The sequence below is a fragment of the Schistocerca serialis genome, chromosome 2 (assembly GCF_023864345.2).
Source record: "Schistocerca serialis cubense isolate TAMUIC-IGC-003099 chromosome 2, iqSchSeri2.2, whole genome shotgun sequence".
NCBI classification, from domain to species: Eukaryota; Metazoa; Arthropoda; class Insecta; order Orthoptera; family Acrididae; genus Schistocerca; species Schistocerca serialis.
In genome coordinates this window covers 724,868,776-724,890,163 of record NC_064639.1, presented here as the reverse complement: position 1 = coordinate 724,890,163, position 21,388 = coordinate 724,868,776, and the positions used below count along the sequence as shown (strand labels likewise).

The 21,388-nt window shown below is 43.7% G+C and overlaps 1 protein-coding gene across 1 annotated transcript in view; it reads left to right on the top strand.

The window, feature by feature from the left end:
* Nucleotides 1-21,388, top strand: part of LOC126456365 (uncharacterized) — an 83,222-nt gene that overhangs the window by 38,648 nt on the left and 23,186 nt on the right. The window contains exons 2-4 of the mRNA XM_050092118.1: nucleotides 17,055-17,168; nucleotides 17,259-17,370; nucleotides 18,140-18,249. Of these exons, the coding sequence (XP_049948075.1) occupies nucleotides 17,055-17,168; nucleotides 17,259-17,370; nucleotides 18,140-18,249 (336 nt within the window). The remainder of the gene's footprint in view (nucleotides 1-17,054; nucleotides 17,169-17,258; nucleotides 17,371-18,139; nucleotides 18,250-21,388) is intronic.

Here is a 21,388-nt window from a genome sequence, read left to right as displayed (position 1 = left end):
TCTGAGGTCATCAGTCCCCTAGACTTAGAACTACTTAAACCTAACTAACCTAAGGACATCACACACATCATGAATCGAACCTACGACCGTAGCGCAGTGCGGTTCCAGACTGCAGCGCCTAGAACCTCTCGGTCACAACGGCCGGCGGGGTGGGGACAGATGAGGATGATGCATTCGAAGCAGTACCCTGGACTTTGCTCGTACGGATCTTCCCCGAATGTGCCGGGTGCTGGATCTAGCCCCCAACAATATTCCCTGACGTACTGCGCACTGGATCCAACCTGAACAATATTCCGAGGATGTAGCGTTGGTGGATCCGCCTTTCGGATCGTACATTGGTGGATCCATGCAGAAAATCGGAAAATTACCCATGAATTTTTTTGTGTGGATGTATCGTCCTCAAAATTTGCACAGAGGGATTCAACCAGAATGTGCTACGTGCTGGATCCAGCCTGGAATAATATTTCGTGACGTACAGCCTGATTGATTCGGTCCAAACAATATTCCCGCGTGTTCCACTGGCAATACCATCTTCCAGATAATACTTCAGATCATAGGACGGTGGTTCCATATGGAACATTATTCGTGATTTTTTTTTGTGTAGATGGATCCACCCAACCATTATCACGGCCAACTGCCTAATAGTAATAATAATCCCAGATATTCTGTGTTGAGAATCCAGTGTTAGCAATACCACGCACTTGCTGCAGGGGTATCGATTACTCTGATGCATCTCTGAATCCATCGCAGAACATTGACTCCGCTGTAGCTGCCCGCTCCTCTCACTCCCCCCCCCCCCCCCCCCGCCCCTCTTCCTTCCCTGCTGCCGCCACCACCGTTTCCATCTTTGATGGAGAGAATTCCAGCCATTTTTAAGTCGCATGACCCTGAATATAAGAAGCATAATTGGGTGAGTTATTCCCCTGGGTGATATCGATCATTTCCCAGTTGTTGCCCAGGGGAGAGGGAGTGGAAGTGATCTTGAATATAGGTCGTTCAGGTAGGTAACCTACGGATGCAATAAGATCGTTGTCTGGGCCATACATACACTCTTTCACTACTTTTGGGTGATTTTCATATATTTTCTTGTTCTTCTGCGCTTCTTCTTTCAGGCAGTGAATCGATCCGTTGCAGTCAGATGTCATTACTCGACAAGTATTATTATACTGAATTTAATAATGTATTATCAGGACACGTGGCACTGGCTGATGTACCTTGTATCTCGAAGAGAATTAATAATAAAATGTAAAAGGCTCATGTGTTGCCTCAACGTACTCATTTATTAGTCGTAATAACCTTGATCCTTACATAAAAACTCACTCATGTTTCATTGTTGTGTAATGTTTTTTAAAGTATGTTGTATAGTGCCGTGTGCTGATACTGAGACGGAGTACGACATCTGTTAAGAAAAACACGGCTGTCAGCAAAGGTATTGGTATTTAGATAATTTTCGAGAGGAGCTGCAGTTAATTTTTACACGAAGTCCTCTACGCAGATCACAAATTGCCGTATTGGTATTCAAGCTGAGACATATACTTAATTTTTGTAGAATCTGCTCCTTTTCCTAGAACATATCATCGTCCTCTACACCTCCCACCGACTTGATTCCCCTCATCCCCCCCCCCCCCGTTGCTCTTCTCCTCTCCAAACCCCCGCCCGCTGCCGCGCCTTCACCGTTGTGTCCCCTCTACCCTCCACCTCTGCACCCTTCATTTCCTTTCCTGAGGTGGCTTCCATCAACTCCCCATCCAGGATGATGCCTGCTCTCCCTCCTATCAACTTTGACCCTCACTTTCCCCTCCTTCCCTCTGTCCTTTTCCCGGGCTCCCTCTCCCCCCCCCCCCCCTTGCATCCCGTTTTTTTCCACCTACCCACTCCTTGACTCCATTCTCTCCTCAAGTCCTTTTTCTTTCCCCTCCACTGTCTTCCCCACTCCTTTTCTCGCATCTGCCCTGCTCCCCCATTTTTCTGTGTCCTCTCGATCTATCAGTCCCCCACCCCTTTTTGTTTTCCCTACCCTTTTTTGCTCTCATCCATCCGGGTTCTCGTCCCCCCCCCCCCCCCCCCATCTGCTTTAGGCTGTGGTTTGTTATCTTCGTCTCTAATCTCTGGTGCAATGTTTGAGTGTTCAGTGTTGTGTGCCGCCATTTTAAAGTGTTGCGAACATAAACCATACTGTCGCCGTATTTTTAACTGTGCCTGTGTACTTACTGAGTGTCTTAATTAGTAGCCGGCAGCAGTGGCCGGTCGGTTCTAGGCGCTACACCCTGGAGCCGCGAGACCGCTACGGTCGCAGGTTCGAATCCTGCCTTGGACATGGATGTGTGTGATGTCCTTAGGTTAGTTAGGTTTCAGTAGTTCTAAGTTCTAGGGGACTGATGACCTCAAATGTTAAGTCCCATAGTACTCAGAGCCATTTTGTCTTAATTAGTATTGTCAACCCCATGCTTTTTCCATTTTAACTTCCACAACTTTTCCAACATTCTACTGTTTTTAACAAAGTCACCGTTTTATCGCCTATACGTATTGTTTGTCACCTTACGATTATGTTTTTTAACTCTTCTCTCGGCTGTAGAGCGGCGTATTAAGCTGCTGTCAGACCGCTTCCCCCCCTCTGCCGGGGGGGGGATCGAAATTCAAGAAAGGAAAAAAAAGGAACATAGGCCGCAGGCCAGTGTATGGTGCGTGGTGAAGGGCATCCTGTAACACTACTAGTCACTTCCCTTCCTGTTCCAATTTCAAACACAGCGACAGAAAAATGACTGTTGTATGCCTCCGTACGATCCCTAATCGACGTAATTTTATCTTAAGAGGTCCTTATTGGAAACGTATGCCGGTAGTGCTCATTAAAAAGAATATTGCCTCACTTCCTATTTCAGTTTCCGAATCATCTCTGTAATATTTGCATATTGTTCGAACCTACAGGTAACAAATGTAGCAGCACTTCTCTAAGTTGTCTCGATTTCCTCCTTCAATCCGACCTGGTGAGGATTCCAAACACTCGAACAGAACTCAACAACGGATCGCACTAGTGTAATGTATGCGGTCTTCTTTTGCAGACGAACTGTGAACGGGCCGTGTTAGCAGACACGGGACTCTACTGCCTGTTGCCGGATATGAACATAGGTTCTCTGAAACTTCCTGGCAGATTAAAACTGTGTGCCCGACCGGGACTCGAACTCGGTACCTTTGCCTTTCGCGGGCAAGTGCTCTACCATTTGAGCTACCGAAGCACGACTCACGCCCGGTACTCACAGCTTTACTTCTGCCGGTATCTCGAAAGGCAAAGGTCCCGAGTTCGAGTCTCGGTCGGGCACACAGTTTTAATCTGCCAGGAAGTTTCATATCAGCGCACACTCCGCTGCAGAGTGAAAATCTCATTCTGGAAATAGGTTCTCTGCTTGGCATAAGAAAGAGGATGGTGGGAGTGTGTCCATCGGATGGCTCCTGATGATAGAATAACGACATTCATTGATCAACTGCAGTACATTGGTTGTGGGCTCTCTGGGCAAGGTTTGCTTCCACTCGTAATGTTCCCGGCAGCGACGAAGGTGGCTGGCAGACGCTCACATACGTGCCCACCGCGGCGCCTGTAGCTGCCCTGGCGTAACTGGAATCTGCTGCCTCAGCAGCGGCGCTACTGCATTGCTGGATTGTACTGCGGTGGCTGGAACCACATGCCTCAGGTCTCTATTGTGGTAGCGGCTGGGGGCCGTTGGCAAAGGGAAAGGTTAGCGCTCTGTCTCAGCGACCATCCCCAGCTGCGGCAGTCTGGCAGCGATGGGCCAGGGTCCCCGGTTATGGCCCTGGTCACAGCGTTTGTGGAGGCAACATCCCACAACGATGGCGACACTGCATTACCATAATGCACCCAAAGTAATGACTACCAAGACGCCTATTGATGGCGTCCGACGATAGTTACAGCGGCGGTGTCATTTTGACCCCTCTTAGGCGATGACCTGCATTACGATGGCGACCATTACGATGACTGAAATGACAGGGATGACTCTGAACTGGTGGCGGCGCTAAGTGACACGGGCTCTGCGTCACTCCAACGCCTCATGTCGGATGATGGTGACGAACTGGTTAGCGGTCCTCAAATACGGCTTTCTGCCGCTGATGTCTGCGGTTCTTCTTCCCCAGTAGGTCAGTGGAATATTATGGTGCTGCTCTGCTGACCGGCCCGATTACTGCCCTCGATGTTGACACCCTGGCGTGCAGCGTGCTTACTCTTTTCACGTCCTCCTCTGGCCGGTGACACAGCATTCTTCTTCGTGCTGCCTAACTGGCACTCTGCCGACCCACTTACGTCACGGAGCTGCGGAACAGAATGTAATACACATAACACTTCTGGCTTCCAGTATTCCTTCACATTTTAATCAAATTTATTACTGCAAAACTCCTACCTTTAATTAACTTAATCTCTCTAATCATTCGGCCGTCTACAAAACCATACCTTTCTAAAATTATCTCAATAAACCAATGTCAATAATTTGATTTCCTACCACTGTCCTCGCATGCTCGTTCCATTTCATGTCTCTATGCAACTTTACGCCCAGATATTTCAGCGACGTGGCGGTGTCAAGCAGGACACAACTAATGCTGTATCCAAACATAACGTGTTAGTTTTTCCTATTCATCCACATTAATTTACATTTTTATACATTTAGGGCTACCTGCCATTCATCAAACCAACTAGAAATTTTGCCTAAGTCATTCCCGTACACTCATTCAACGCCGACACTCTACACCATAGCTTCATCAACAAACCGCCGCAGGGTGCTGTCCACGAGATCATCTATGTATACAGAAAACAACAGCGGTACCATCATACTTCCCTGGGGCGCTCATGACGATGCGACGATCGAGGAGAACATGCTGGATTCTGTTACTTCCTCCTTCAAGCCTCTCACGTATATGGGAACCTATTCCGATTGCTTGTACCTTTGTTAACTGTAAAGGAAGTCCTATCATTTCTTGTTATCCAAGAGGGTTTCCATAGAAATATGTATATCTGAAATAGCTTTTCTAAATGATTTCATATCATTTCAAAAATTTAGGTATCTATTGACCTACATAAAGCGAGAGGGAATGGCGAAAGTAAAGCTGTGAGAGCGGTTTGCGAGTCGTGGCTGGATAGACAGGGCCAGTTCAAGAACATTTTTCCCCATTAGCGACTCATAATTTGGCGTTCACCTCCTCCCCTTTTAATTCATACACTTTCGCTCGTGTCTGTTTTCGATACTGCTTGTACTACGTCCTGTATAGAAATATTACAGTTGTGGCGCCTTTGGCACCCTTCAGCTTGTATCGCTTGTGCCTAAAACGGGCCCTCTGTGCAACGCAGTCGGTAAAGCCGTTGCCCAAGACAGGCAAAGGTTCCAGGTTGGAATCCTGGTCTGACACAAAGTTTTAGTATGTCGGGAAGTTTCTGAACAAAGTGCATGCCCAAAGAAAATAAATAAGCAGTAAAGTACTGTACATATATATTTGTGTGGTGTTTTTTCCGTCACACATAGCCAACAGAACAGATGCAACTTTATGAGACAGCCGCCATCTGGCCCTTTTGAGGTGCCTCCAGACGTCATAACTGTGGCTTTCCGGCCATATGGAAACATGTCAGCCATGCGGCTGAGAAGTGGTAAACGTTGACCTGTTAGATTTAAAATAGTGTCCGGCAAATAAAAAGCGAACTGACAAAACACATATCATCTTGTTCCATTAAGTTTCGGGTGTGCAGCCGCAAGAAATCTCCTTCTTCTTCTAATATTTCGGCTGTATAACGTTCAGCCATCTTCAGAGTGAGCCGCAAGACTGCCGCTCCAGTGCTCGCTTCGTCCCTTTATACCGTTGTACCGCGCGACTGCGCATGCGGCCACAGATACAAATGCGCCAGAGACGTTGGTCGGCGGCAGAGATGTGCATAATGCGCGAGTTGTATCTATGACTCCGCAGTTGATCTTTGTTGGCATATCGCTATATCATTGCCCGCATCTCGTGGTCGTGCGGTAGCGTTCTCGCTTCCGACGCCCGGGTTCCCGGGTTCGATTCCCGGCGGGGTCAGGGGTTTTCTCTGCCTCGTGATGGCTGGGTGTTGTGTGCTGTCCTTAGGTTAGTTAGGTTTAAGTAGTTCTAAGTTCTAGGGGACTGATGACCATAGATGTTAAGTCCCATAGTGCTCAGAGCCATTTGAACCATTTTTGAGCTATATCATTGTGAGCTGCACTGTGACGACGTCTTTGCGAGTTTATTACAGCAAGTGCCGGATTCAAGGATTTATCAAGATTGAAACCACTATCTCTATTAATTAAGTACGTCGTCAAGCGAATTTCAATTGCCTCCTTTACTATCGAGTCCCAAAAGGACGATGTAGTTGCCAAAATTTCGACGTTGTCATACAACATACTGTGACCATTATCAATACAGTGCTCTGCCACTGCCGACTTGTTAGGTTGTAAAAGTCGTGTGTACCTCTGGTGTTCTGTACATCTTTCTTGGACAGTACGAGTTGTTTGTCCGATGTAAGAAAGGGCACATTCACATGGAATTTTGTAAACTCCAGATTTTCGGAGCAGCAAATCATCTTTGACGGCGCCCACGAGTGCAGGTGTCTTAGGTGGAGGACGAAAAATCACTTTTAGTTTGTGTCTGCCGAGAATGCGTCCTATTTTTGATGAGAGGCTACCCACATATGGCAGGAAGGCCATCGATTTAAAGGTTTCTTCATCTTCTTCTGCTTTCTTTGTGGCCTCTTTCGGTTTCATTTTCAGTGCCCTCTGTAGTTGTTGTGGAGAGTACCCATTGTCTTCAAACACTCTTTGTAAGTGGGAAAGTTCATCTTGCAGACTGATTTCGTCAGAAATAATATGCGCTCTGTGAGTCAAAGTTCGGAGAACACTCATTGTCTGGGCAGGATGATGGCAGCTATTTGCACGTAAATACAGATCGGTGTGTGTCGGCTTCCTATACACTTCATGTCCCAAAGTGAATCCTCTCAGCGCCAAACCAAAACATTCAAGAATGGAAGGCATCCCTCCTTTTCAATTTCCATTGTGAACTTTATTTGATCGTGGAGGGAGTTCAGATGTCTTAAGAAGTCTTGCAAGTTGTCTTCACCATGGGGCCAAACTACAAAGGTATCATCAACATACCTCCAGAATACCGTGGGTTTCAAGTAAGCAGATTCAAGCACCTTCTCCTCGAAGTCCTCCATAAATAAATTGGCCACCAGAGGGGATAAGGGACTACCCATGGCGACTCCGTCTGTCCGTTAAAAAAATTCGTTGTTAAATAAGAAATATGTGGAGGTCAGAACATGTTTAAATAAAGCCGAAATCTCTTTGTCAAAACTTCTTTCAATAAGTTGTAGAGATTCTGGAAGGGGAACCTTTGTAAATAAAGCCACCACATCAAAACTAACTAATATATCAGACGGGTTCATTTTCAATGATTTCAGTTTACTAATGAAGTCAGCCGAGTTTCTTATGTGGTGAGTACGTTTTCCCACAAGAGGCCTCAACGTATCATCTTACCTGGTCATCGGCAGTTGCCATGCGATAGTGATGTACGACGGCTAACCATGCATGTGTTCTGGCTCTGGCCACAAAGGCCATGTCAGGTCGAAGTGTATTCAATGCCGAACGACGCCAACACCGACCGAAGAATCACCGCCACGGGCGGTGGCGGAGATCCTCCCCTTCACCTGCGTCAAAAAGGCTAAGACGCTCTCCATCGACAAAGAAACCACCGATTACCTGTGATTGCTGACGTCCTGCTGAGTCCAACAAGGACACGACCCAGTCATGCCACCACCCCAGGCGACGAAAAGCCTGCAACACCCCAAACCGCCATAACCGGGCGAACCTCAAGGAAAGATGGACATCGACAACAAGCTTATGTCGACGTCGGCCTTCCTTACTGAGGCAACGATGGCAAACTATCAACACCCACAATCTGACACGGAAGCTCATGTCCTTAAGCAACGATCACCTCCAAAACAAAAAAAGCAAAGACGCGCGTCTTCCGACGATTGCCTCCTCGGCCGGCAGGTGTGGCCGAGCGGTCCTAGGCGCTTCAGTCTGGAACCGAGCGACCGCTACGGTCGTAGGTTCGAATCGTGCCTCGGGCATGGATGTGTGTGATGTCCTTAGGTTAGTTAGGTTTAAGTAGTTCTACGTTCTAGGGGACTGATGAACTCAGATGTTAAGTCCCATAGTGCCCAGAGCCATTTGAAACGTTTGATTGCCTCCTCCTTATGACGGAACAGGAAAGTGTTGGCGTTGCGGTGGGCATAGAGGACGCGATCGCCGCGCGGACGGGCCCAAGTGATACCTTCCACATTCAAGACGCGGTCTTCTCGTGTCCTCTTGACCTGCTGGCTTCGACGCCAAGGGAAGTTGGCCCTCCATCAGCTGCCCGTTGTAAAGAGATCAGGGATCCGACCTTTGGAACTTCTACACAACAGCAGCTGACAACTTGTGGCCTGTGAGCAGACGACAATAAATGTGACGCGCCGACAGTAGAGAGAGATAGGAATGTAGGGGATTGACATTACCGCTCTTGCGACCAAGTAATGAGCTGCAGTCAATCACTGGTGTCTAGGCTATGATATTACAGTCTATCGTCGTCCATGACGACATGACCTGAAGCGGAGACAAGGCAAGAAACTTTTCGGTTGGCAACAATCAATATAAACACTCAGAACACGCTATAAAGTCTCCATGTTGCAAGACATCTTAATGCTGCGGACACAGACACTGCTCTTCTGCATGAGGTCCACGTAGCCAGTTTTGCTGATCTAATCGATTACACAGCTAATGTTTCCCACATTTCATCCACTGGCAGTGGCGTGGCCCTCCTATTTAGAGAGGGCTTGGCAGCAGATGATGTTCGATATCTGTATAATGCATGGGGCATGGCTGCCATGGTGAATGGAGGCCGACTCATCAATGTCTATGCCCCTTCTAGTAAAGATCGACGGTAGGAATGCTAGGGCTTTAGATATTGCAGGTAGTATGCTGATCGGCCTGTAGTCACCTGGCGACTTAGGGTTGTCAGTCTTCGGTATAGGTTGAATTAAACTTTGCTTCCACTCAGTAGAATATGTACTACTGACAAGAGACAGGTTGAAGATGTCTGTGATAACTGGAGTAGTAGCGTCTACGACGTTCTTAATCATGCCAATACTCACTCCATGATTTCCTACTGCCTCGGATGAGATTCTCATAATTGCCTTGTGTACTGTGCCGGTAGTGACATGTTTTAGGAAAAACTTGTCTCTCGAGAGATTGATATCTTGGGGCTGGTAATTTGTCGCTGCGTGGCAGTTTACAGCTGTTGAGAAGAAATCATTTAATTCTCCAGCAGACGCTTGATCAACAGCGTCAGATCTTCTCTTCCCTAAACCGAAACTGCGCAGCTTTTTCCACAGTGCGGCAGGTTTTGATATGTCGCATACGACAGAGCGGGCATGTCTGACTTTGGCATTCCTCACGCTTTGCTTGGTTCTATTTCGGAGTTTCCTATAAGCTTCGTACGCCTCGGGAGTTGGGTTACGCTTGAAGGCCCAATGTGCAACATCACGTTTACTCATTAACTGGCGTAATGCAGTGGTGAGCCACGGAGCGGCTTGACAGTGCGTTGAGGAGCATGTTTATCATACAGTGCAATAATTTTGCGACATAATTCCCGAATTTTTCCGTCTAAAGTCGGTTCATTGCTAATATCATGCCAAGGGATGTCTGAGCAATCCTTTTGAAGAGCGTCATGGTTAACATTTTTTAGGTTTCCGTAGGTCACCAGGTGAGATTTTTCTTTGGTAGTATGCACTGAGTAATTTAAGAATATCACGTCATGAGCAGAGAGTCCCGGATTGCAATGCTTTCAGATCGATAGTTGATAGAAATTTTACACCATAAAGCATTAGTAGTTGCTCGTCCAACTTACCTGGTTTTGTTCTTACCGGGATAATAATTTTATTGATGGCTCTAGCATCCAAAACAAAGTCTTACTGTACCGTCAGATTTGGTAACTGGCAATAGGGGACTGCAGTAAGGTGACTGAGATGGCTCTATAATTTTCCATTTCAGCATTCGTTCTATCTCTTTGTTTACTGCCTCCCTCTTGGCCCATGGTATAGCGTAAGAAGAATGGCAAAAGGTTTCATGTGGTTTAACGTCCATTCTGTACACGTAATCTTTCATTACTGCTGGTCTTTTACTAAATACTTGTTTATGTGTACACAGTACATCACAAAGTTCACGTTGTTGCTCAGGTGTTAAGCTGTTGCACTCATGTACCTTCTCTATAATATCGTGTGTGCTCACATGTTCTGTGTCACCTCCAGGATAGTGTTGCTGTTGATTTGTAAATAGAATTTTGGGTAGTGTTAGCTCGAGATTAACCAAATGACAATATCTACTATGCATTGCCGGTGTTCTTATCATGTCCACAGAAAATACCTTTCCCTCAAACTGAAATGTGCATTTACCTATGGCTATGTCCAGTGTAACTTGGTGTTGTCTGAAAAATTCCATTCCTAGGATACAGTTTACTATGAGCTTTTCAACTACTAAAAATGAGCATTTTATTTCCATGTTCACCAGTGTAAAGGTGCTAGTGTCTGTATTTTAACTCCCTTTGACTTATTCCCCATAGCACTTAATATTTTGCAATTCTGCACTGGAAAGGTAGGCAATACTGTTGTCTTGTTAATCTGTTCGAACAAGCTGGTTGACATTACATTCACGGATGCGCCTGTGTCCATAACAATTTTCACAGGTACGCCTCCTAGTGTCCCTTCAACCAACGCTTGTACCTCATATTCTTGTCGATGTGTACAAATTGTTCCGTCAAAACACAAATCTTCCTCCATCTCTGTGTCCATGTCATATCTGATAAGGTTTATTGTTTTCATGTTATTGCCGCCTACTCCGCGGGGATGAGCAGTGTCGCGTGCTGTTTTCCGCGGTGTTGGCAACGCTGCCGTTAGCTAGTACGGGTGTACTGGCTGTGTTGTCATTCAATTCAATAACATTTACACTTGGCGTTTGCGCTTGCCACGCATTGCCAGTTGCTGGATATGTGGCTCGCTTGTTTCTTCCGAAAGTGTTGTTGTTTCTGTTATTGTTCTGTGTGTTATTATTTTGCCAATGTGGATTTGGCTGAAATCTGCCCCCGTTCCTATTTCTGCCGTTTTGATACCCGGGATTGTATCTGTTTTCCCTGCGGTTCCACGGTTTGTTTCCATATGTTTGACCATTCTGCCCCCGCGGGTAGTTAAGTAGTTGTGTTTGCTCGCCGGGTGTATTATTATTATTGTGATTGTAATTACCGTTACGGTTATTGCCGTTGCGGTTACTGTTATTGCTGTTGTTGCTGTTCTGCCTTTGACCGTCCTCGTGAATCAGGTCAAAGGTGTCCTGTACTGATAGAAGATAGTCAACATTATCTGCCGGTACTGTGGCGAGTCTTCCTCTGATCGGGATTGGTAACTTCTCTTTAAGAATTTCCAAAGCATCAACATAAGATATGTCTTTATCCCAATATCGAGTTTTATTTAGATATTTTTCGAAATATTTATGTAATCCTCCGCTTTTTGGATTGAATGGTTCAGGGTGGAATACCTCTTTCCGCAATCGTTCCTGAATTCCCTGGGACCAAAATTTGCCTAGGAATGCATTTTCGAAATCTGAATAGGTGTGGCAGTATTCTGCAATTTCATTCGCCAATAGGGCAGCTTCTCCTTGTATGTACCCAATGACATACTGTATTTTCTGCTCCTCACTCCAATACTGTGGCAAAATGTTTTTGAATGATTTGAGGAAGACAACGCGGTGAACTTTTTTATTTTTCGCAGAAAATACCTGGAACTGCCTGTACTTCAGTAAGCTTTTGTCTATGAAAGTTGCATGTGGTGTTGATGAATGACTACACGAGCAATGCGGTGTATAATTGCTACTTGACGCCATGTTGTGGAAACAGCTAACAGCTGGTGAAGTTCTATCTTTCGCTTGTGGTGTGTACCGTTGCTGTACCTGATCTTGTACTCGTACAATACTCTTGTTGTGGATTGGCAAGACAGCCAACCCACTATGAGAGGAAGCCGAAAGGCACGCGTTTTAGCTCACGCAGGCTGGCGCGAGGTCTGGAACAGGTCAAGGAAATGAGACTAACAAAAAACGTACGTAGCTGCTGGAATACTTAACTTTAATCCATAATTGGTGAACATCGCTCTTGACGGTACATGTTTAGCAGCATCAATAGTAACTGGTAATGGCGCCTTGCTAGGTCGTAGCAAATGACGTAGCTCAAGGCTATGCTAACTATCGTCTCGGCAAATGATAGCAGTCAGTGAACAATCGCTAGCAAAGTCGGCTGTACAACTGGGGGGAGGGCTAGGAAGTCTCTCTACACCTGCCGTGTGGCGGCGCTCGGTCTCCAGTCACTGATAGTGGCGACACGCGGGTCTGACGTATACTAACGGACCGCGGCCGATTTAAATGCTACCACCTAGTAAGTGTGGTGTCTGGCGGTGACACCACAACTCTTTTCATTACCAAATTCAATGCTTGGTGGTTTGCTTATAGCAGTGTCAGTAGTGACGGTTCTAGGTGTTTCTGTTTGTGTGTTTGTCTCTACAGACGTTTGTTTGGTTTGCTCTAGGGCGGTCTTAACCTGTTTCGTTACTCTGTCAACTATTTCTGTCTCCTTTTCAACTAGATGTCTTTCGAAACCTGTAAGGCATGTGGCGTATTCATGCACCACCTTTTGTGCCATTGTAGTGTCTTCTAGACTTTCCTTTACTAAGCTTAGATATTCCTTGATTTGTTTTTGCTCTAATTCTAGTGATCCTATTCGATCTGACAGTTTTGTAACCTATGTTGGAATGTTTCCGTAATTCTCCATTATACTGTTTACTTCGATTTTCATGTTTCCTACGTCAGTAATCAGTTTGTTCTGTGATGACTGTAATTGTTCTTATTGTTGATGTAGTGTACCTAATTGGTTCTTAAATTCATTATGCCCCACAGTGAGGTGTTTTAACTGCACTGTGAGGCTCTATACTTCGTCTTTTACCCCTTTTATCTGCTGCGTTATATCCCTCTTCTGATTTAACCGTGTTAAGTCCCTATTCGTTTCATCCATTTTCTGTGTTAAGTCATACCTAGTTTTCTCGCTCGATTCGTCTATCTTTTGTGTGATCTGTGCGAGTCTGTGTCCTAGGAAAGTGAGCAAGGCCGCAAACGCTCCATTTCCTGCTACATCGCCTAATTGCTGTGCAGAATGTGTTGTGTCGGGTTGTGAAGTTACAGGTTGTCAGGTTGTGTGTTCTACAATTCACATGCACTCGAAATTTGTGTTTGTGTTTGATCTCTGTTCGGTACGTAAATTATTTTCCTTATTGTGTTGGGACTATCGTAAGTTTCTCGGCCAAGCCCGTTACGGCTACTACCAGAACTTGACGTGTCCGAAGCTGTGTTAATCGGTTGCGTATCTTTGTCAACACTACACACTTCCATACTTTGTATGTCCAAATCAGTAATATTGACTGTCGCGTCTGTCATGTTGTTTACTTGTAGGTCAGCTGTGTCCATAGCAACACGTTCGTTGACGTGGCTTGTGACGTCACCTGTAGTGCGCAACATGGCTTCCGAATCGTTACTCGACAATTGCGACATTATTGATGTGGAGATTTTTTACGAATACACAAATTTTGCACTACAAATGATGTTTTTCAGTTTCAAATTTGTCAAAAATGTGAATATAGGTGTTACAAAACTTCACTGCACTCGCGTATTCCGCCAAGCGTGCTCTAACACTGGGTACGTAAAGACAATGCTCTTTGACAATTCGGCTTACGTCACACGCATTCTCCAACCAAACAATAGCAGCGTAAGCGATAGATATAGGCGGCAAAGTATGAATTACAAGATGTTAGGACTTGCGTAAAGAAGCAGTATGAATTTGCATTTTATCACTCACCATTTGTGTCTTCGCTGATAAGAATGCACTTATGTACTTCTGTCACCGTTTTTTCCGTCTCCTTTTTTAATATATTACTAATTTTCCTTTTATATTATGTGCATTGCTCATCCAGAAATGTTGCACTCAATTTTGAAGTTGTTACATGTAACAGAAATTGACGTTATGTTAACAATGACAAAGACAAAATCAGTAAATACTTTCTTTAAGTCTACAATTTTTAAAAAAATTTTACACATCCTCATATTCGTGTCCTGTCAAAAGGTAGCCAATTCTGAAGTAAATTTGGTTTTTTGGTAGGTAGTTTATTTTTTAAAGTTTAGGTGGATAGGAACTCGTGAATGAGACTACCCCTGATTTTCGATCCGAAGTAAAATTGCCAAAAGAAAATTTATTTCTATGTGAACAAATTTCTATTAAAGTTTTCTAAGTCGCCAAAAGAAAGTGTTTTTAATGCAGTATTGAGAATGTAACTTTTCACGACCGTATCGGACAATATGGGTCAATTTACTACAGAAATAACAACCTTGGATAATTTTTTAGATTTAACAGAGTGAATTTGCTTTTAGAATCCCTTTTTACCTAATTTTACAGTAGGCTGTGTAGGTCTTCGTTTTCTCTTGATAGCTGCTGGTCATGCTATTGTCTCCGTTGATTTTCTCCCTCCGATTCTTGAAGTAGGTAGGTATGGAAATGATTTTTTTCTAACTCTTGATCTTGCTGTTTTTCATATTCATTTATTGCTTGTACTTATTTACGGCCATACGAAATTGAGTTGCAATGAAATCTGACATTATCGAATCTTCAAACTGGTCAATATCATTTACAAGAATACATCAGTCACTTGCACTGTTCTTATGAACTGCTCTGCGTGTTATCACAGTAAGAGATCTTAATTGCAACTGCTGCCGCTCTCGACTGACGGACGTCTATCAACGCTACTGCACCTCTTTAGTCAGAGATAGCAATGCCTTGTCTTCGTTGCTTCCGACCAAAGAGCGCGTTTACAAGAAAATTTATTTATTTATTTTAATATTAATTTACAAAAATGATAATTTAAATAATTAATTGCGTAATTTCATTTGAATAAAAAAAAATAAACATTTTCCTTTTTCGTCATTTGCGTCAGTGGGGAGGGGTCTGTTCCACTACAAGTGTACTACACAACCTGCCGTAGAGCTGATCACCCATAGCCAGAGACCATGAACATGTTGTAACACAGATGATTTTAGAAGGAACAATGGTGGCCCAACAAAAGATATAAGAAGATACACTATGATGAACTGGAAGTATGAGGATCGTAGTTGCTACTATTAGTTACTTTCCTTTAGTCAGAAGCGAGACCTCCCTATTCTTTTCTTTCTTCATGACATCACTTGATGTCATATATATCAACTGGAAAAAAATTCCTGCTTCTGGATGCATTTAGTATGTTCATTATATCCAAAACCCCCCTTCCCTTCCTTTTCCCATGGTGACTGCTCACATAAAGTGGGGAATCCGGTTTCGACCCGGTCTGGCATAAATTCTTACTTATCACCGTTGAATATGTTTCAGTGACCATTTGCGACTGATGTCTTTGTTTCTCTTACAATTTTGGAGCAGTAAGACCCATTCTGTTTCACCTTAGCTACCAGAGAGAAAGACCTAGTATTCTTGCACTTCCATGAACTGAACACAGAATTGAAGTGTAAAATGTAACTGACAAGTTATCGTCATAATGTGATGTTATCTACTATATTCAAAGTTTACAGCAACACTGTTCACAAATACGCCCATATTGAACTGTGTATCATACAAAAATATAATGAGACAATAGACATACATTTGATATTGGTGTGCAAAATTAAAATATTATGAAGTTACTTCAGTTATCATGTTCCCTGAGTTAAAAAAACATGGAACATTTACTTTTTAAACAGCATGAGACATAATATATTAATAGTATGGCAATGGCAGTGCTGGAGTAATTTGTTAGTGTGGGTTGCATACATTCAGGGCAAATTTGATTGATTTATAGCCCACCCCCGTCCCCTTAACCTATTGTTCTGTTAATTGATTTATGACCCCTGGGGATAATCCATCCATCTGAGAAAGCCTCACCCCTCCCATTTCCCCTCCTCTTCCCCACACCATCATGGGAAATCAGAAGTCGCACTAATACCCGAACAAAGTGTCAGGTGGCAGCAACCCTTTATGAGGCTGTCCAACAGGTAATAGGTGCTAGGAAGCACTAGCTTTCAGATGACACAGACATCAGATGCGATGTCCTGCTCTGATTACTGTGCTACCGATTGACGGTGGGGCTAACATATCGCTAAAGAACATCGCTGTTAAGGACATAAATATTCCACAACTATCATAAAAAACCATTCCTAGGACGCATACTGCAAATAGACTCTATAACACACTAACAGCTCTGAGCAAATGCATGGTGCTAGAATAATAACTCTGGTACTGCACTTTGCTGGGCCCATCACGACAACACATCTGCTTCCTACAGTGTATGGAAGACTTGTGCCCAGGCCCGCAGACAACTAGCCAGCAATCCCAGCATCCCACAGCATCATCGTTGGGAACTACTGACTGGTGATTACATCACAAAAGAGTGACGTGGTCTATCTGCATGTGTATGTACAGACAAAAGTAAATCAATTAATTAAATTTCAAGTTACTCACAATATAATACACTGTGTATAAAGACGTTTGAGAACACAAGCACACTCCTCCATGCACTGGCTGTTACTTGTGTGGTTACGAAGGCACCCAAATGGATATTGAGCAGTAGTTCACTATTAACTTATCCAGGGAACGCCTTGAGCGTCGCCACATGGACAGTCCAGCGACCCCAGTCTAGAAGTCGTCGTCCCTTTGATACTTGATACCTGAGAAACCACATTCCGCCCTTTAAAGAGGCTACTTCCCGTTTGTGCATGCGTGAACCATCCTATACAAACCAATCGACCGAGATATCCCAAATACTGCAATCTGATTTGTTCTCGCTTGAGTCTGTACAAAACCTACCCCCTCCACCCCCAGCCTCATTCAGCTATCATTCGCTGGTGTTTCAGGCTGTCTTCTTTCTTGGGTGTGTGCTAGCAGTTTATATGAAAAACTGAAGTGTGGCAATAGTAGCAGCAGTAATGCTAGTAGCAGCAAACCGCCTAAGCAGTGGAAGTTACCTGGTAAGTTAACATTCAAATCAAAAACTGAAATTTTTTTCACTAAGAATTTCGTAGTAATGATATTACATACATCTCTTCTTAATGTTTCAGCATACATACACCAAATTGTGGATGAAATGAATGCTGAGATGCATCAGTGGCAGGAGCAGCAGACACATCAGAGGCAGCAATTGCAGCTACTGCAGCAACAGCATCATAAGAAGTATATATATTCTTCTTCGTATACATAATATGCTACTGTTATTTAGTGGTCAGTCAGTGAGTCTTTGCTGTTGTACATGATTTCTAAATAGATAACTGTAACTTTTTCACTGAGAATTTCGGAGCATTGAACATGTGTCGTGTTATTGTTTCACAATAATTGGTGAGCTGGCAGCTGAAAGCCAGCAATAGCAGCAGCATCAGCATTGTAGGTAGTTTGTATATTTTTCTTATTTTTAGTCCTGTGTGTACGTAATATGTTGCTGCTTGACGAAAATTTCAAAATATATGTAATAAGGCGTATATTCTCTGTACTGTTGTAGACGATTTTCTGGTAGAAGAAGCAGAACAGGGAGGGGCATGTGTTGAGGATAAGAAGGAATCATCAGAGATATTATGTAATTGAACATTAAAAAATATTTTTTATTTTAGCTTTTTGTGTGTACCTATATTTTTATTATTGAGAATATTAATGCGGTTTTAGGTGATATCAGTGAGATGGACAGATGGCTCTCCCCAATTCAGGCAGGGACAAAATGTCACAGTCGGTGGAGGAGGTGGAGATGGACCTTCATCTACATGGGGTGGTATTGGATGACCTCAGGGCGATGCCAAAGACTCAGAGCGAAATAAATAATTTGTGTACATGTAATCATTCTACTTACCAGTAATGATAATCAGTGTTCCTTCTTCCCTTGTAGCAGCAGCAGCTGATGATGTCTGGAACATTGTACTTAATCTTTGTTATTCTCTGTCTCTCTCTTCTACAGAGGCTGTGTCAGGGTAGCAACTCCTGCAGCGCACCACGGCATGGGTATCATGTGTGGCGAAGCCTGCTTCGCCAAAGTGAGGCACAGTGAGGCATGCGTCACTGGCAAAGGCAATCCTATTCGCCATGTGGGAAGCTTCGGTCACTGCCGCCACTGCTGCCGCTATCGCCACTGTCATCTCCAACGCCACATTTGCACATTTCTCGATCTAATGTGTCCATACTCATTCTATTATGCTGAATGTCAGTACCATCACCACTGCCTAACCAACTGTCTAATAAGTATGGTTTTATCATGTCTCTGCATTTCGCACTGCGTTTATTTCCTGCTTTCCTGTGTACACCGGTCACTTGTAGTACTTCACCATACATCTCCAGATCTTTGGGTGAAAATTTTATTGTTTTTGAGGGTTTTAGGAAAATGAAGTTCAGTAGACCTGGTGTCCTTTGAAATTCCCTATCCCCTATCTGTATTGTTTTTTCATTTAAAGTTATAGGCTGTGTGTCCAACATGTGTGGTTTTTCACCACTGACACTGAATGTTTTGTCTGTCCTAGCATTGCTGTTACAGTTATTGAAACTGGAAAATTCTGTGTGTATTTCTCTCAAACCATATTAATACACTGTTCTAAATCGTCTACAGACACACTATCCTTACAGAGATAGTTCACAGTCGTTTTATACAGAATTTGAGCACACAGCAGTCCATGGTTCAGCCTTTCCAGCACATGGGATACCACCATTTGTAGACAGAACAAGTTTGTAATGGTGGAGTGTTGCAGATAAATGGATCAACCTTCAGATCTCACCATGAGTGTCACACCATTGTACAGTGATGTTATAGATCCATTGTACAGTGATGTTATAGATAGTGTCAGACCAAAAAAGTAAATATCCGGATATGGAGAATACTCAGAGGTCATCTGTTGGTTGATGTAGTGTACTGCATGACACAGTTCATCCTGTTCCAATCCCTAAACCGCACTTTAAAACTTCCTGATACATTTTCAATCTCTAACACAACGCGCCAGTCACTGACCATTATGGTTCAATATAAATGTTTAAGAGCTTTGAATGACAGCTGTTGAATTATGAGTTGAAGCGAAAACCAGTAGTGCACTGGGAGGAATCGACAGAATCTCATGCACCACATCAACACTGTGTCCTTTCAGTAACACTGGAATGTTCTGGGATGGTGCATATGTTGGAGACCAGTACTGAACTGCACTGTGTGGTTTATGGTCCCCCAGCACAGTTCTTATGAGAGTTGGGGACTTGCTGGGTGCCTTCACTACACCACTCAATGAGTGGGATGGATAATAGCAGTTCATTGCCCTGCTCCAACATGATTGTCAGGTGTGCCACAGGATCCCACAGTGCTACTACCACTACTAGTCCTGACAGGCCAAAGTTTGCTGCAGGTCCTGACAATGTGATGATAGCTGCTTCTAGTCCAGACACATGAGATGTCACTGGTCTGGACATGCCAGAGGCTACTGAACAAAGGAGGAGGAACAATAAGGATCTGTAGACAATGACAAGAAGTTGCTCAAAGAAAGGGAACTTGACAAAGATGAAGAGGATATGCTACATGTGGTAATAGTAGCTATGACATGTAATGAGTACTTACTTTTATGCTTCTGCTGTGATGAAGAGGCAGATGATGATCTTGGCTTCTGTTGATGCCTCATAGTTCTTATTCTTCCAGAGTGTGACTGCAACTGAGATCACATGACCAGAAATTAATTAGTCAATCAATTTATTGATTTCAGCAGTATTTCTGGAGCGATTACCAGTCAGACATTTGGCTTGGAAGGAGTCAAGAAAGGGAAACATTGGTGGTTTCGCAGGTAAACACAGCTTTGTCTGTGGTTTGGTCAGGCCATTACCGATGACATGTGCGGGCCTAGCGATGGTACGTGATAAGAATGATGTGGGCACTTGAGGCATGCAATACCGTGTGGTGCAGCCTCTTGGAGACTGGCACGTGCTGCAGCCCAGGAAAGAGGCTGGTACATGTTGCACAATGTCCAGGCTGAATATCTGCCTGTTGTCAGTGTGAAGGTGCAATCAGGACTATAACAGTGTAATTATGTGCAGTGAGTTATGTTGGTGTTGATTTTGTAATGGTATTCCTTGCATGATCAGACAAAAATTAGTCTATTTAATTACTTCTTTTCGAAGTATTTTACAAGAGCTGCATCTTCCAAAGCACCATAGAAGATGAACTTTTCCAACCACATAAAAGAGAGATCCAACCCCTGCAAAATGAATTTTATAAATAATTAGTATATCCTTTGCTATGTAATTTACATTGGTTTGAATTTCCTGTCATGAGATCCTTCCTCTACAACACATACTGAGTCCTCCTCCCACCAATTTCAGATAGGAGGCTAGTGGATTTCCAAGAGGGGGTGAGGTTAATTAATCCATTGATTTAATTAATGAGGCAATTAATATGATATCAAAGGTGCACTTGTATCTGTGAGGGGATTTCCAAGAGGACTGGGGAAGAGGAGGGGAGGGGTGGGAGGTATCTTAGAAGGGTGGATTATACCTAGAGGATCATATATCAACCTGTAGATGTCATAAAACAAATAACGGAACAATAGGTGAAGAGGAAGGGCCCACAAATCATCAAGTTTGCCCTGAACATATGCAACCCACACTAATAAGACACCCGAGCACCGCCATTGCCCAACTAGTTATATTAACATTTGCTCTGAATTCTAATAAGGAATCTTTTTTAAAATACTCAAAAAACTGGCATGTTCACTTATGATATCTGTGGCGCAATGTGATGTTTTCCAGTATTTTGAGAACTGTACATGTAAGAACAAAACAAATTTTCTTTGGCTTTTTTGTTAATTAAACATTGCTATAACTAAAGCCAGACTTTTATAAACACATCATCAACTTTACCTGCTACTGGGTCTTTGTGCCATAAATCCGTTTAGTGCGTTAAACTTTCTTAATCACAATGTTTCTAAAGCACCGATGACCCGCATCAAACTGACTAATTTATTGCACTGTAAAACCTTTTTTTTTTCTTTTTTAATCTAATATTGATTTTTGTCTTCACGAAACGCGGCCACCTTTCTGCCACATTTTTTCATGTAATAAATTGCTAGTGCGGAACTTTCGTGCTGGACAACCATCATACCTGAGGTTACTGCTAGGTAAGCCGACACTGAGGTCGGAGGAACATCTCGAGTAAGATAATGTCCACCTATTGTCGAGACCAAGCTGA